Genomic DNA, 15,171 nt, shown 5'->3' with positions numbered 1-15,171 from the left:
GTTGGGACCTGGATGGTGCCCTGGGGACTGAAGGACCCGCCCAATTCTCCACCCCTACCGAAACTGCAATTCCCCTCCCTGACGCAGGGGGCACTGCAGGCCCCGGGGAGGTTGGGGCGGAGCGCTGCGAGGGGCCCGGAGCTGCCAGCCCGCTCCGGAGCGCGGGGGGCGCTGTGCGGGGCCCAGGCTGCGGGTCCGCTCCCGGCCACCGGGGGCGCTGCGCGGCGCCGGTGGTTGGTGGTGGCTGTTGGGGGGGTGGGGTGGGGGGGGAGCCGCGGCCGCGGGTGGTGCGGAGGGAGGCCTTGCGGGCGGATCGGGCGCTCGGCGGCGAAGGTGGTGGGAGGCGGCGGGCGGGAGCGAGGGTCCGGCCGGCCCTGGCGATGGCGGACGCAGCGGCCTCCCCGGTGGGCAAGCGGCTGCTGCTTCTGTTCGCGGACACCACGGCCTCGGCTTCGGCCTCGGTGCCCGCGGCGGCGGCGGCGGCGGCGGCGGCAGCGGCGGGCGGAGATCCGGGGCCTGCGCTGCGCACTCGGGCCTGGCGGGCCGGCACGGTGCGGGCCATGAGCGGGGCGGTGCCCCAGGACCTAGCGGTGAGTGACGGCCGAGGCGGGCACTTGAGACCGGGGCTGCGGGGCCTGCGGGCGGCCTCCCCGGGGGCCTTTGTGAGGGGGCGGTGGGGTGGGGGTGACCCAGTTCCGCGCCCCCAGATCTCCTCAGCGCCCCCCACCGGCTCCTCAGCACCCCGAGTTCTGGCCAGCATGGCTTCCGCGTTGGGGTGCGCGCCCCGGTTTCCCTCGGGGGCGGCCAGGGCGCCAGAAGCTGCTGCCTCCATCCGGCAGGCCCCGCCTCCTGAGCGACCCTTTTCCAGCCCCCCCCCCCCCAACACGCCTTCGGGGCAGGCTCCAGAACCCTGGGCTCCCGGGCCCCTCAGAGTTCGGTCGGTGCTGCCGCTCCCCCTGGAAGACGCGGACCTGTAATTCTGCAGGCTCTTCCTGAGGACCTGCGCCCTGTTCCCCTCCTCCTGGAGCCCGGAGTGGGGCGGGAATGTGGGCAGTTGTGAGAGGCACAGAGGCTGCAGTTGGAGCTGCTCCGGGCTTTTTTATCTGGCAGTTACTTCCTCGTCTGAGCCGAGCTCGGCCTGGCGGTTTCCAGAAAGGCCAGCCCTTAGGATTCTGTCGGGCTCCACTCTCTTTGCCCTTCTGGGTGACAGGAGCTGCAGTTTTTGATAAGTTTGAGATCTGTCTTTGCTCTCAACTCGGCTACTCCCGCAGCCTTGGAAGAGGTTTTATTTTGAAACTTTGCGTTGGGGCTTGGCCGCTTTTGAATACTTGCCTTGGTGTATTTTGTGATTAAACTTGTTCAGCAATAGAACTTAACAAGCATTCGGGACCATGATGTGCTATTTTTGTTAATGTGGTGGTAAAAATACTGTCTTTGAGCTTTGGCAAGCCTCTTGAGTTCCTCATTTTGATAGCGGCCCTAGCTTCTCTGTTGAGATAAGGCCGTGAAAAATAGGAGGATTCTTTGGGAATGTAATAGATAAGGCAGAAGGTAAATTTTCTTGGTGAACTTGCTTCTGCAGATTTTGTTCGCTATAAACGCAGACGCATTTTCTGAGATTCAGTAGTTATATTGTGAGTTGCTGTTATTAATTTTCTTTTGATCAGAGATGTTAGCTCCCAATATGCAAGATTTATGGGTTGACTTGTGGCCGGCTTAAGCTTTGCTTCTGCTGCTTGAGTTCACTTGCTTTGATCTTTCTCCATGCTACATAAGAAACGGCTGCTTGGACATTTATGAGACTTCAGTGGGGCAAATTTGTACAAGGATATCAGGAATATAAGGGTGTGAGGATGGTAATTAAGGAGATTTCCATTCTTTAGTAGATTGCTTTTTAGATTGGGATGGGGGAGAAGTGTCCCTCTTAAATCAAGTAATTTATCCCCTTGAATGTAAAACATACTTAAGATCCACCATTATGTGCAAACTTTGATGAAAGGCCTAGCTTTTCATTCTGGATTTTATATTCTAGAAGTTGTTTCCTCCATTACATGAATTGCTAATGAGCTCTGCACCTGAAATGGCTACCCATTCACTTTGTTGTTTGCTGGGCTCCCTAAGGGCAGAGGTTTTTGAAGCTCACTGAGATGCTGGACACCTATTACGCTAAATACTGAATAATTTTACTATTGGGCCCATGGAATTTGTTTTTCAGACCAAGTAAAAGTTGCAATGATTATTGGATATTGAAGTTTTGTGTAGAGCTGTATGCATATAGAAACAGGCAGATTTGGGTATTGAGAATACACTATGCTTGTATGTACAGCAAGGGACATAGATGAGAAAACAGTAACACCAAAACTTAGTCTTTAGAAATTTTCACCAGCTTGCAGAATTGCTCAAGAATTGCTGTTGCTATGATGAGGTCCTGTTAATAACAATGACTAGTACAGGATCAGAACTGGCCGTTTGTTTTGCTTTTTCATTAAAGAGCTTTCCTTTGGACCCTAGACATGTGGGCCTTTCCAATTTGCACCACACACCGTAGTAAACACAACCGCCTTCCAATCAAAAGTGTTCTTCCTGTACTCAAGGGTGGAGTTTGCAAGCAGCTGGCCTGTGATTGGGCAGATCTTCATTCAGTTATGTTTAAGATGTTTTCAGGCATGCTTGGTTTTGAGTAATGCATAGCAGGGCGCCCCCTGTTAAGGATGAGTAATCGAGGGTTGGATAAATGAGTTTTTGAAGTGATTGAAAACACTTCTCAATTTTAGGTTCCATTAATATCCTCTTGCTCAATACTTTTTGATTCAGAAATCTTTCAAAATATAAGCCTGATCCATTTAATGAACAGTTTTTTGGAAAACAATATCAAAGCCATGTGCTACTTTAAGATGAAATATGAAGAAAAGGAGAGTGAGGATCCTGTTGATTGTGAGATTTGTTGATAAGGGTTTAATAGGTGAGCATCTTCATCATCAAAGCCATGCTGACAACTACTAAGATTTTTAGATTAAGTATCTAAAACAGCCCCACCACCACCTGAAGAAAAGCTTTATTTATATTTCAAAATAAGCCTGTTGGGTTTTTTTTTCTTTTTAAAGTTTTGTTGCAAAATTAGTTTAATGGATTTATATGTATTTATCTCTAATTCTTCTAACTCAGTGTCCTCTTTGTGTTCCTCAATCATTATTGGTCCATGTAAGTTCCATAGACCTTGAGACCTTCACAGATGTTGGTATGGTTGATTAAAAAGCTACAACAAAACACACCAAAAAAAGGTGGATTTTCCTTGTATTGTTATAAAAGCAAAATTTATATTTTGCAAAATGTCAAACCAAAAGTATACCAGGAAAAGCCAACAATATTCATCCTAACCAACTTCAACTTACCAAAGAAGTCTTTGCTCATTTTTCTTAATACTGGTACAAAACATACAAAAACATTCATTTACATGCATAGGGTGTTTTTTTTTTTTTTAAGCAAATGGTATATTATACAATATCTACAGCCTGCTCCCCCCCCATTTAACATTATATTATGGGCATCAGTACCTATAGATCTTACCCTTTTAGATAACTACATTATATTCCATAACATGGCTGTACCCATAACTTATTCAATTGTTCCCCATTATGATGGACATTCAAGTTATTTAAATTTTTTGGCACTACAATCAGTGTTGTGATTAATATACTTGTACACATCTCTTTATGTAATCACAGTTTTTGTTTCTGTAGTTCAGCTATCCAGGAGTGGGACTGTTGGGTTAAGGAGTATATGTATGTATTTTTTTTATTTTATTAGGTAATGCCAGGTTATTTTCCAATAATATTACAGTATTTTATACTCCTTCCAGCAGAGTATGTAAGCGGTGCTTATGTCCCTTAACCCTTGCTGTCATCGGTGTCATTGTCTTTGTCATTTTTGGCAATCTGATGGGTGAAAAATAGTATCTCGCATTTTCATGACCACAAGTGTTTTTCTGTGTTTATTGGCCTTTTATATTTCTTTTATGAGTTATTTATGCCTGGCTTTTGTACATTTGAAAAAATGAGTGTTGTCTTATCACTCTGTACAACTTCTGTGCATGTTAGTGATATTAACCCCTTTACCTGTCAAGTTTGTTGCAATTATTTTCTCTCATTTGTCTTTTGACTTTTTTTTTTTTATCATCATCTGAGGATATTTTTTCCATTGCTTTTTCAGAGAGTGTGGAAGGGAGAGAGAGAGAGAAACATTGATGTGAGAGAGACACATCAATTGGTTGCCTCCTGTCCCCACCAGAGCTGGGGATGGAGCCTGCAATCAAGGTACATGCCCTTGGCTGGAATTGAACCCTGGATCCTTTAGTCCTCGGGCTGATGTTCTAACCACTGAGCCAAACTGGGCAGGGCTGCCTTTTGACTTTTTTTTTATGGGTTGCTTTGCCACACAGAAAAATAAAATTTTATATCACCATTTTTGTTGTTGTTGTTAATCCTCACCTGAGGATATTTATTCCATTGATTTTTAGAGAGTGGAGGGAGTGGGGAGGGAGGGAGAAAAACTGATGTGAGACACATTGATTCTACTGGCTGCTTCCCAAACACACCCCAACCAGGGCTGGGGATGGAACCTGCAACCAGGTACATGCCCTTGACCAGGAATTGAACCCTTGACCATTCTGTGTATGGGTTGACGCTCTAACCACTGGGAACACTAGCCAGGGCTATATCACCATTTAAAAAATATATGTTTTTATTGACTTCAGGAAGAGGGAGGTAGAGAGTCATTGATTGGCTTCCTCTTGCACACACCTTCTGGGGATCAAGCCGGCAACCTCGGGCATGTGCCCTGACCTGAATCAAACCGCGACCTCCTGATCAAGGGTACGTCCTTGGTTGCAGGTTCGATCCCCAGCCCGGGTTGGCAAGCAGTGTGTCTTCCTCATGTCGATGTTTCTCTCTTTCTTTCTCTTTCTCTCTCTCTCTCTCTCCCCCCCCATCCTCCCTCCCTTCCACTCTCTCTAAAAAATCAATGGAAAAAATATCCTCGGTGAGGATAAAAAAATTAAAAAGTAAAAATACCAAAAGTTAAATAAGTACCTGAATGATATCTGAGATCATGCTGTTTATTAAAGTAAATAGAGTATGTTTTCGTGGATCAGTGTACAATTTGGAGAACTTCAAATAATGAGATTTTAGAAACGAATATTTAGCATTTAAACTTGAACCCCTCTAAGCACACTTTTTATCTTAACTCTTACAGCAGGAGGGTCTGTTTTTGTTTTGTTTTGTTTTGTTTTTAGGAGGGTCTATTTTTGAAACATTGAGCCACCACTGGGTTTTTCAGCCACTCAAGTGCTTCATATAGTTTTTTTGTTTGTTTGTCTTATATGTCTGTGTAATTTTTAATAGCTCTATTTTAATTTGCCTTTGCATTCTGTTTGTTTCAGCACTGTGCACATTATACACTGGTCATCTTGTCCAGCGTCCTCTCCCTTTATGAACAATCAGCTCTTTCCTCCTAATTGCCCATTTATTTCTCAGTTGCTTCACTAACTCCCCACCTGCCAGGGGCTTCTTTCTTTAGCACTTCCTTGGTTCTCATCCCCAACTTGTTCTGGTTGATTTAGTTTTCCCTCTACCCTCCTAAATGGTGGGGTAAGTAACATGGCTTTTTCTGTTAGTGATTTTCTCAGCAACAGCTGAGGTGGGCTCCTGCAGGCTTTGCTTCCCCAAGTCCCTGGGGACACAACACCTGTTGCTGATTCTCAATTTTACACTGCCTTTGACAGGCTGGTGGTTTTTAAGCACCCCCTGTTCCCCACTGTCCCTACTGCCAGAGTGTCTTTTACCCTCGTCAACTCATATAGTGTGATTTCTCGGTTTTGCAAGGTCAGAAACACTGTTTTGTGTGTCTTCAGGGGTAATCAGGCCCTAGGAGACTGAGTCTCACAAACCAAACTCTCTGGAGACTGATTTGTAAATCCACATGCAAGGTTATTAATTTACAGTGGGAAATACACCTATCCAGAGATCTACACAGAGCCCCCTTATGGTCTACTCAAGAGACCAAATTACAGATAAGAAGGATCCTTGATGTGCAAAGAAATCAGACAAGGAAAATTGGGTGTTGCCAAAAGGATATCTAGAACAAGCTGCCCTGATGTGGTGACCCTCCATTTCCTAGTACTCTCCCATTTCCGTTGCTTCGTTCCCCCTTTATCCTCTGCTTTTAATGTCCTCCATCGAAATCCTACAAAGAGAAAAGACAGCCTGTCTATTCTAGGTTCCACTATTTCTATAAAGCTTTTCTGAATCCCCACTGTTATTTTTTTTAATCTTTATTGTTGAAAGTAAACGTGTTATTTTTTTCTTTGCTCTTAGCACTTTGTGGATACCTGGTTTTGAATATTTATCTAATTTTTTTCTTGTTATAAATACATAACAAGATATATAACTTATCTCCCCCACTAGGTTGTAAGTTTATCAAGAACAGGGAGCACAGCTTTAGCCATTTGGCTCAGTGGTTGGAGCGTCGACCCATGGACTGAGGGGTCCTGGGTTTGATTCTGGCCAAGGGCGTGTACCTTGGTTGGAGGCTAGAGGCAGCCAATCCATGTGTCTCTCTCACATCATTGGCCTCCCCTGCCCCGCCCTCTGAAAAGCAATGGAAGAAATATCCTTGGGTGAGGATTAATGAAAGAAAAAAGTGAGCACATTCATTTATTACTATTTTGAAAGGGCTTCTCTGATCACCGTAACTTAAAAGGCAAAATATTTAGAAGCCAGTATTAGGTTAACTTTTATTTCTGATTTATTACAGAATTTTTACTCGATAGCCCCCAGTTATGTTTATGATTGATCTTTAAGCTTTTTTCTTTTATATATTTTTATTAATATGGACTCACTACTAACTTTTTTGTCTTGACATTATTGGAATCATATTTGGGACCCCAACCCAAGGTACATTGTCCATTGGTTTTTGTGATTTACATCTGGGTTGTTAAATTAGAAGCACTAGATGTTTTGTTTTTCTGATTCTGGAGTAATTCATGCCTGTTGTACAAAATGTACAAGTTATTTTAGTAACAACAAAATATTTCCAGTAGTGTTACAACTTATTACAGACTGTTGTTTATATTTTGATACATATTCTGCTCATCTTTTTTTTAGAATTGTTAAAAGGTGAATTGTATTTTCAATTTTGAATTTTGCTTTTTCACTTAATGTGGCAGTTATTTTCCTGTACTACTAAAAGCTTTTGTATTATGAGTGATTTTCATTTTCTTGGTGCTTCTGTATTTTCCACAGGTAACATGTGTTGCTTTTGTAACTAAAAGGAAAACAATAAGTGCTCTGTAACAAATTCTTATCATTTTTTATGCCTGGATAATTTATTTAACTATTCCCTTTTCATTGGATGGTGAAATTGTTGCAGATATTAGGCTTTATCAATAATTCTGTGATGAACATTTTCGTGAAGAAAGTCTTTTCTATGTTTAGGGTTATTTCCTAGGATTAATGCCAGTAGTGGTATTATGGAAACATACACACACATTTAGGATTCTTGATATAGTAATAGCAATTTTAAAAAGTTTTTTTCAGTCATACCAATTTATAATCTGACTAGTAGTATGAGTTTGCTTAAGGAATGCTTGCTTATCAGGAGCCCATGGTCTGCTAGGCATTTTGTGCTTTTATTTAATCCTATGACAATCCTTTGAGGTACTTAAACTGTCCCTATTTATAGGAAAGGAAGTGAGGCTCAAAGAGGCTAAAGTAACTGGCTCCTGGCTATAAGCTAAGACATGGGGAAGTTAGAATACAAATCTAGATCTTTATGATTCACAGCCCCTAAAAGCACTATATATGCTTGAGTTTTGATTCAGGTTATCCCTGTGCTACTCAAGTACTTAACATTTAATTTATTGAGGATGTTAGCCAGTAGAAAAAAATGGAGATAATTGTTAGAAAGCACTCTCTTTTTTTCTCTAAATGTACGGTAATGAAGATGCACTCTCAGAAAGCTATCTTTTGATCAAGAAACCATGGAAAATTATTTTTATTTGAAAACAGCAGTATTCTAGAAATGCATTTATTCTCCACCTTGGCTGCAAAATCATAAGAAAATTTAAGAAACTTAGAAGTTAGTCTTCCATTTCCTTTCCCTCTCACGATCATCACCATGTTCAGTTATTTTTATCTCTAATTTATAAAATACAGTTTGCTTTTTATTCATACAGTCTTATTGATTTAGGTCTTTTTCATCTCTTTCCTGGACTATCATTGCCTTGTAATTGGTCTTCCTGCTTCAGTTTCTTCCCTCTATAATTTATCTTCCAACCTGATCCCAAAATTAATTCTTCCTTTTAAAAATTTTAATTATGAAAGTAATATGTGAATACATATTTTAATGGAAAAAAAGAAGGAATATTTACTGTTAAGGCCTAAAAAGTATTACCCCTTGCCAACTGATGGTCATTGGTGTCAGTTCAACACCCAACAGGAATCCCAAATTTAGAGGTGCAGTGAAGAAGGAAACTTCACTTAGTGTGGAACAGCTTTTCACTTTGGTGTTTCAGTTCAGCCAGCGAGAGCGGTCCACTGTAGAAAAGGAAATTGCACTCTCCTAGGTTGGGGGGGGCGGGATTACATGGACAGCAGTCCCTGCCCCTGGCTCCTGATTGGTTCATCTTCATGCAAAGGAGGACTCCAAATCCTCACAGTTTGATTGGTCCAAAGGGCACTGTCCTGATTGGTTTTAAGAGAGCCTCTCTGATTGGCCAGAGCTGCACAACTCTGATGGGATGGGGAAAGCCTCAGTCCTATTGGTTAAAGTAGGATTCCAGGAACTCCTTTATAAGGCCGGGCTCAGATGGCAGAAACATACTGCAGGCCGGCAGTTCAGTGCAGGGTTCTCCGTGAAGTGCAGTTTGTGTGCAGAAATGGTTGCTAGGCTGGTTTGGTTTTGCTTGTTTTTAATTTGAGTTCAGTTAGCCACCAGGATCCCTTTTTTAGTAGGTGTCTTTTTTACTCCCCTCACTTCACATCCTCCTGTCTCAGTCCTCCTCCTGTCCCCCAACCGCCCTCTTCCCTAATAATCTGCAACTTGCTCTTTCCCATATAATATATCTTGGAGGTTTTTTTACATTAGGCTATTAGATATACCTCATTTTTTAAAAGTCTCTTATGTTACTCCATAGTATGATTAAAGTCTCTTTAGCCTTTCACCTAATTATAAAAAGTACTTTGTAATTTCTATTTTGATTTCCTATTTAAACAATACTGGGAAGTTTTTCCCCCCAGATGGCAGTATATGTCTATAACATATTTTACCATGTTTTTCTCCCCTCCCTTAAAACTATTGGTGGCTTGCCCTGGCCGATGTGGCTCAGAGGTTAGATCGCCGGTCGGACGACCGAGGGGGTCACTGGTTCCTGGGTTGCAAGTTAGATCCCTGGCCCCAGTTGGGGTGTGTGGGTCAGGGGCGTCCTGGAGGCAACCAGTCAATGTCCATATTTCCCTTCCTCCCTTCTACTCTCTCTAAAAAGCAATAGAAAAATATCCTCAGGTGGGGACTGACCAAAACAAAATCCATGAGTGGCTCTTCCAGGGCCTGTAGCAAGCAACATAAACTCGTGTGTTTTCAGGCACCAGGCTTGTGAGGCACAGCTGGGTGACAGACCAAAGACTGTAAGGGGGATTGACAACTGGAGAGTATAGACACTGTCTAAAGATGCACATTAAAAATAAATCAACAAAAGAAAACACTCTGCTGGCTGAACAAGAGACCTTTGCCACCAGTTTTAATTTAATATCTTTTTAACATGCCAATCAAAGCCTTTACAGCTTGTTTAGTACTCTCTTCCTCCTCCTAGAGCACTCAGTCTGCCTTTATGTTTCTCTGCCTTTGCACCTGCTGGAAAGTCTTTCTTTACCTTCTCTGCCAGAATAATGCAGCTTGTCCTTTAAGACCCAGCTTGTATACTACTACTTCCTCTGAAACTTTTCTAGTTTCCCAAGGCAGGTGCCTTTCTCTAGCCTAACAGCATATTCAAATCTTTATTATTGCCCTCATTACATAGCTCTGTAAAAATGTCTGTACCTCTCTGTTGACTCATCTAGGTTGTGAGTCCCTCCTGCCAAGTGCTACCTTATTCACCTTGATATTCTTGGTGCTGCACAAACATATAGAAGAGGCATTCTGTTTTTGTTGAGTGGGTGAATAAAATAATTTTATTAATTGTAGTACAAATGGCCTTAGGGAGAACTAGAATCCAAACTGATGATAACATGATTACATAATAAACGTGAAGGCCTATATTATTCTGATTATTGCCATCTGATTTTATCAAACTTAGGGTAACTTATTGACTTTTAAAGAATTTATTTGAGCCCTGGCTGGTGTGGCTCAGTTGGTTGGAGCATTGTCCCATGCACCAAGAGGTGGCAGGTTTGATTCCCTGTCAGGGCACATACCCAGGTTGTGGGTTAGATTCCTGGTTGGGATGTGTGTGGGAGGCAACCAATAGATGTTTCTCTTTTATATCAATGTTTCTCTCTCTCCCTTCCACTCTCTAAAATGAATTTTTTTAAAAGTTAACAAAAGAAAAGGAATTTACTTGAGTTTAATGTCACTAAAATGGATGTAAATCACATAGACCAGGGAAGGAATTTTGAAATGAAAGCAAGAGTTTTACCACTAACTCTCCTTAACTAATGAAATATTTTATATCTTGTCCATGGGTTTTAGCTGTAGCATGAAGTGCTATTTGCTACTTCTCTAATAGAAAAAAATTTTAAGACTTAAAAAAAATTTTTTAATTGATTTTGGGGGGGGGGGGATCGACTGCCTCCTGCACACCCCCTACCCAGGATCGTCGAGCCCCCACAACCCAGGCATGTGGCCTGACCAGGAATCAAATTGGCAACCTTTCGGTGCATGGGGACAAACACCTAATCAGTTGACTGAGCTGGAGCTTAAGGCTTTTTAAAACCAGCCAGGATTTAAGACTTTAAAAAAATCAGTTTAAACTGTTTTAGTCCTGTTCTGTTCAGATTATCAACTTGCCTTGACCATCTCTGACTCAGTTCAACCACTACCATTGATTTTTGTTAGTTTATAACCCTTCTTCCTGTCCTGGGGTCTGGCCACTGCCATTTTACCAGTTTGTGTTCTCTGTGCTTTGCTCTGAAATGATTCTTTACCTTACATGTTCTAACTCTTTTCATTACTCTAGTTGGACGTGAGGCACAGTTCTAGGGCCAGAAGTAAGCCTTATTGTTGGGAGAACATGTTTACATATATCCACATTCCATATTGCTCTCAAATTCGTATTGTTAGCCTGGAGCTGTTGTTTGATCCCAGAGCAAACAGTACTGTGGTTGTTGTCAAGTTAAACACTTTATTCCATATCCTTTGCCCAGGCAGGTTAAGAGATAATTACCCTTAAATTAGGTGAAATCTGGCTTTCAAATATTTCAGTTTTTCCCTGATGTTTTCAGATAGGTGATGGTAGGATTCCTGAATATTAATTTTTTTCATGTTTAAGTTCTTATGTACAAAGAATAAAAATTGTGACAGTTTTAGTACAATGACTTCTTTTAGTGTTGTTCTTATATTTGTGTATTGATATGATTTAGAATTTTGTGACTCATATGTTGACTTTTAAAGTGGTTGGCAGATTGGAACTGTAGCATGGCACCTAGCTGTTCAGTCACCATGGAGCCTCAGCCTCTGGTTTTCTAAGTGATACTCAGTAGAGTACTGTCAATCTGGGTCAGATTCAGCCTGGGCATTGAACACTCCATGTTTCTTTTCATGGCTTGCAAGGCATCTGCCTTTAGCTATTACCTCTGACATCAGTTATGTAATGGCAGTACTGTTTCCTAGTCTCTGATTCAAAATCCAAGTAATTTTTAAAATTTCCCTTTTCCTTATATCCAGACTTATCAGGTTTTATGATAGGACTCTTGGATTCTCAGGAGCAGGAGACTGCTCCCACTCTAGGTCATGCATGTTAAGAACACTCCCTAGGGGGTGCGGGGGCAGGTGGAAAAGCGTAAAAAGGGAATAAATGGTGACAGAAGGATACCAGACTATGGATGGTGAACACACAATACAATATACAGGTGATGTATTATAGACTTGTACACTTGAAACCTATTTAACTAATGTAACCCCAATATAGTCAATAAAAAATTTATGAAAAGAAAAAACCCCACTCCCTATTTCCCCTCCCCTCTAATCCATCTACACTCCCTGCTAGCTAGCTGAGTTTTCCTATAACCAACTGCTCTGTTCATATCTTGACCTCAATTTGAACTTTTAATGGCAGTTGCATATGTACACACTCACACACACACGTCCCATTGGCAGCTGGATGAAGCTCAGTGTTCTTTCCCATTGACTCAGTCTTTTTGGCCTCAGCTCCCTCCCCTTCCCCACAGTATGTGGTAGCTCCTGGCCTCCTAGAACTTGCTGGGACTTTTTTTGTCCCTCCGCAGCATCAGTCCCTCTGCACACCTGAAGTGATCTCTCCTGCCTCTGAAATTCCTCCACACTTTATTTGACTTTATTTCTGTTTATCTTATGGCATATTATAGTCCAAATACTGCTTTGCCATTCACCAAATTGCTTTTGAATCCATTTATTTAATTCTCACAACCAGTCTATGAGGTAAGACAGGTGTGCCTTATCACAAGGGAGGAAACCAAGACTTAAAGAAGGAAGAATGAATTGTCCAAGTTTTGTAATTAATATAGCGTGGAGTCAAGATTCAAATCCAAGCCTCCTGGATTATAAGCCCCAAGCTTTGTTCATTGTGCTACTATGGGACTGCCTTTCTTGGTGCCTGAGTCTGCACTTAAACACCACTCTTCTAGTTGCCTGCCAGTTACTTAAGTTGTGTTTTATTCTCTTAGAACCCATAATGTATGTATTATATTAAATATATTCATATATTAAATACAGTGCAGTTCAGTGTTCTCTTTCTCTGAAAAAATCATGCTTCTTTCTGAGCCTTGTTTCCCCATCTTTTTTATTTTTTATTTTTTTAAGTAGAAGTGAAGCTTACTTAGTATATTATAAATAATAAAACTAGAGCTTTATATAATGAATTTAATTTCTGGGATAACTTTTTAGCAGTGCACTTCACAAGTATTTATTTCCTGTGACGAAATTAAGCCTTGCTAGGCTACTGAGCAATGAATGGTTCCACACTTTTAAAATATAAATATCCTGAATTTCCATATAGCTGTAACTAATTTTTATGTTGACTGGATGAGAACATATATACCAACAAGAGCTATTATGAACTCAGTAACAATTTTAATGGATTTGAATTTTATTCATTATATAATCATATGTGGAAAATAATATTACATACATGTACAAGAGCTCTAGTGGTCAGTCTGTAGGAAATGCTTTGTGCCCTTAGTACCTACAGATCTCCTGGTAATTCCGTGGTTCCCAGTTGGGAGTCGCTGCTGTGGGGATTCTGACGTTGTTCTACATCACTCATTGTTGCCTTAGGAAACTCCATGTGAGAAATTTCTTAAGAGAGCCAAGTGGTTGGGAAGGGGTTGCTTCCCTGAGTAATTGCTTTATGTTTCCCTTTTAGACAGTGAGAACTGCAGCTGACCTCTCTGTTTTCAGATTGGCCTTTAAAAAGAAAGTTCAGAGCCAAATTTATTATTTGATTATATAACTGTAGAGATCCTTATTGCCTGCTTAAGTTTTCCCTTTTTACACTTTGGCAGTTGACTTCCTGATGTAATTTGCTTGGCCCTGATTTTTAAAATTTGTTTTATCATTTTATTGCATGTGTTTCCCAAAAGCCAACTGAAATTCTTTGAAAATTAAGTGGAATATAAATAAATACTTTAGCCCTTCTTTTGTTACCAGGTATATTTTAGGCACTGGACTTATCTATTCTAAATATTGATGTCTATATGCATATGTACTATTGCTTATAAATAGCATAAATATATGCTATTTATTCTGTATTTGTTGAACATTCTCTTAAATCAGAATTTATATGGAAAAGCCAAACCTAAGCATACTATTTATTAAAAAAATGTGGTTTCATGTAAAAAAAAGCACACAAACTTACAATGCCTACTTAAGTGTATCTCAAAAAGTGGAATGTCTCTTCTGGGAGGAAGCAAAGCATCATTGTGACAGCAGCATGCCTCTGCTGGCAGAGGTACTTTATTTTATTTTTACTTGTTTTAAATAGATCTTTATTGATTTCAGAGAGAGGAAAGGAGAGGGGGAGAGAGAGATAGAAACATCAGTGATGAGAGAGTTATTGATTGACTGCCTCCTGCACGCCCCCGACTGGGGATCGAGCCCGCAACCTGGCATGTGCACTCACTGGAGATCGAACTGTGATCTCCTGGATCCTAGGCCGATGCTCAAGTGCTGAGCCATGCCCTGCTGGGCTGGCAGTGGTACTTTAAAAATCCAGAACTAGGAGGGCAACTTTTTTCTGTGTTTATCCTTTTCAATTTTGTATCATGTGCATATATCACCGTTCAAAAAATTAATAAAAGAAGTTCACGGTCATTGTCAGTAGAAGTGTAAAAGATTTCTTCCTAACTTTTAGACTCTGAGTTCCTTGAGACCAGGAAATGTGCTAGATTTCTCTTTGTATTCCTGAACCTATGGCAGTGCCTTATACATAGTAAGCCCCCAGCTAGTGTGCATAGATGTGAATTGGAAATTTAAGAGTTACAAATTTCAGTAGGATCATAGCTTAAAATTACTAACTGTGGATAACGCATGCCTCCTTCATTTTTGTCCCCGCTTTCAGAGTGAGACTGAGACTAGCTATCTGGCTCTGAAGTAAGATTGGTTTTTATTGAAATCCATGAAAAGAACTTAAAAACAGTTAGTAGAATTTTTCATAGTTCTTGAAAATGGGATTTATGTTTGTTTATATATAATAGTGTGGGATTTTTCCAAGTGTGACCTCCAAACTGCTTTTTATCTCTTTTTGCAGATCTTTGTAGAATTCGATGGCTGTAACTGGAAGCAACACTCCTGGGTTAAAGTTCATGCTGAAGAAGTTATTGTGCTTCTGCTGGAAGGCTCTCTAGTATGGGCACCCCGAAAGGACCCTGTCCTTGTCCAGGGCACTCGAGTCTCAATTGCACAGTGGCCAGCCCTGGTGAGTGACTC

The 15,171-nt window shown here is 41.3% G+C and overlaps 1 protein-coding gene across 3 annotated transcripts in view; it reads left to right on the top strand.

Annotated features, from left to right (window-relative positions):
• The first annotated feature begins 380 nt into the window (after nucleotides 1-380).
• Nucleotides 381-15,171, top strand: part of KDM3B (lysine demethylase 3B) — a 61,662-nt gene continuing 46,871 nt past the window's right edge. For 2 of the 3 annotated variants that reach the window (XM_087816346.1, XM_087816345.1), the window contains exons 1-2: nucleotides 381-590; nucleotides 14,993-15,160. In XM_087816346.1, the coding sequence (XP_087672472.1) occupies nucleotides 381-590; nucleotides 14,993-15,160 (378 nt within the window). Of the gene's footprint in view, nucleotides 591-13,036; nucleotides 14,195-14,992; nucleotides 15,161-15,171 lie in introns of those variants that run through there. The other variant, XM_016203783.2, reaches the window with a different exon arrangement.

This window comes from Miniopterus natalensis, chromosome 4 (assembly GCF_054644295.1).
Source record: "Miniopterus natalensis isolate mMinNat1 chromosome 4, mMinNat1.hap1, whole genome shotgun sequence".
Classification (NCBI taxonomy): Eukaryota; Metazoa; Chordata; class Mammalia; order Chiroptera; family Miniopteridae; genus Miniopterus; species Miniopterus natalensis.
This window is presented reverse-complemented; position numbering and strand designations above follow the sequence as displayed.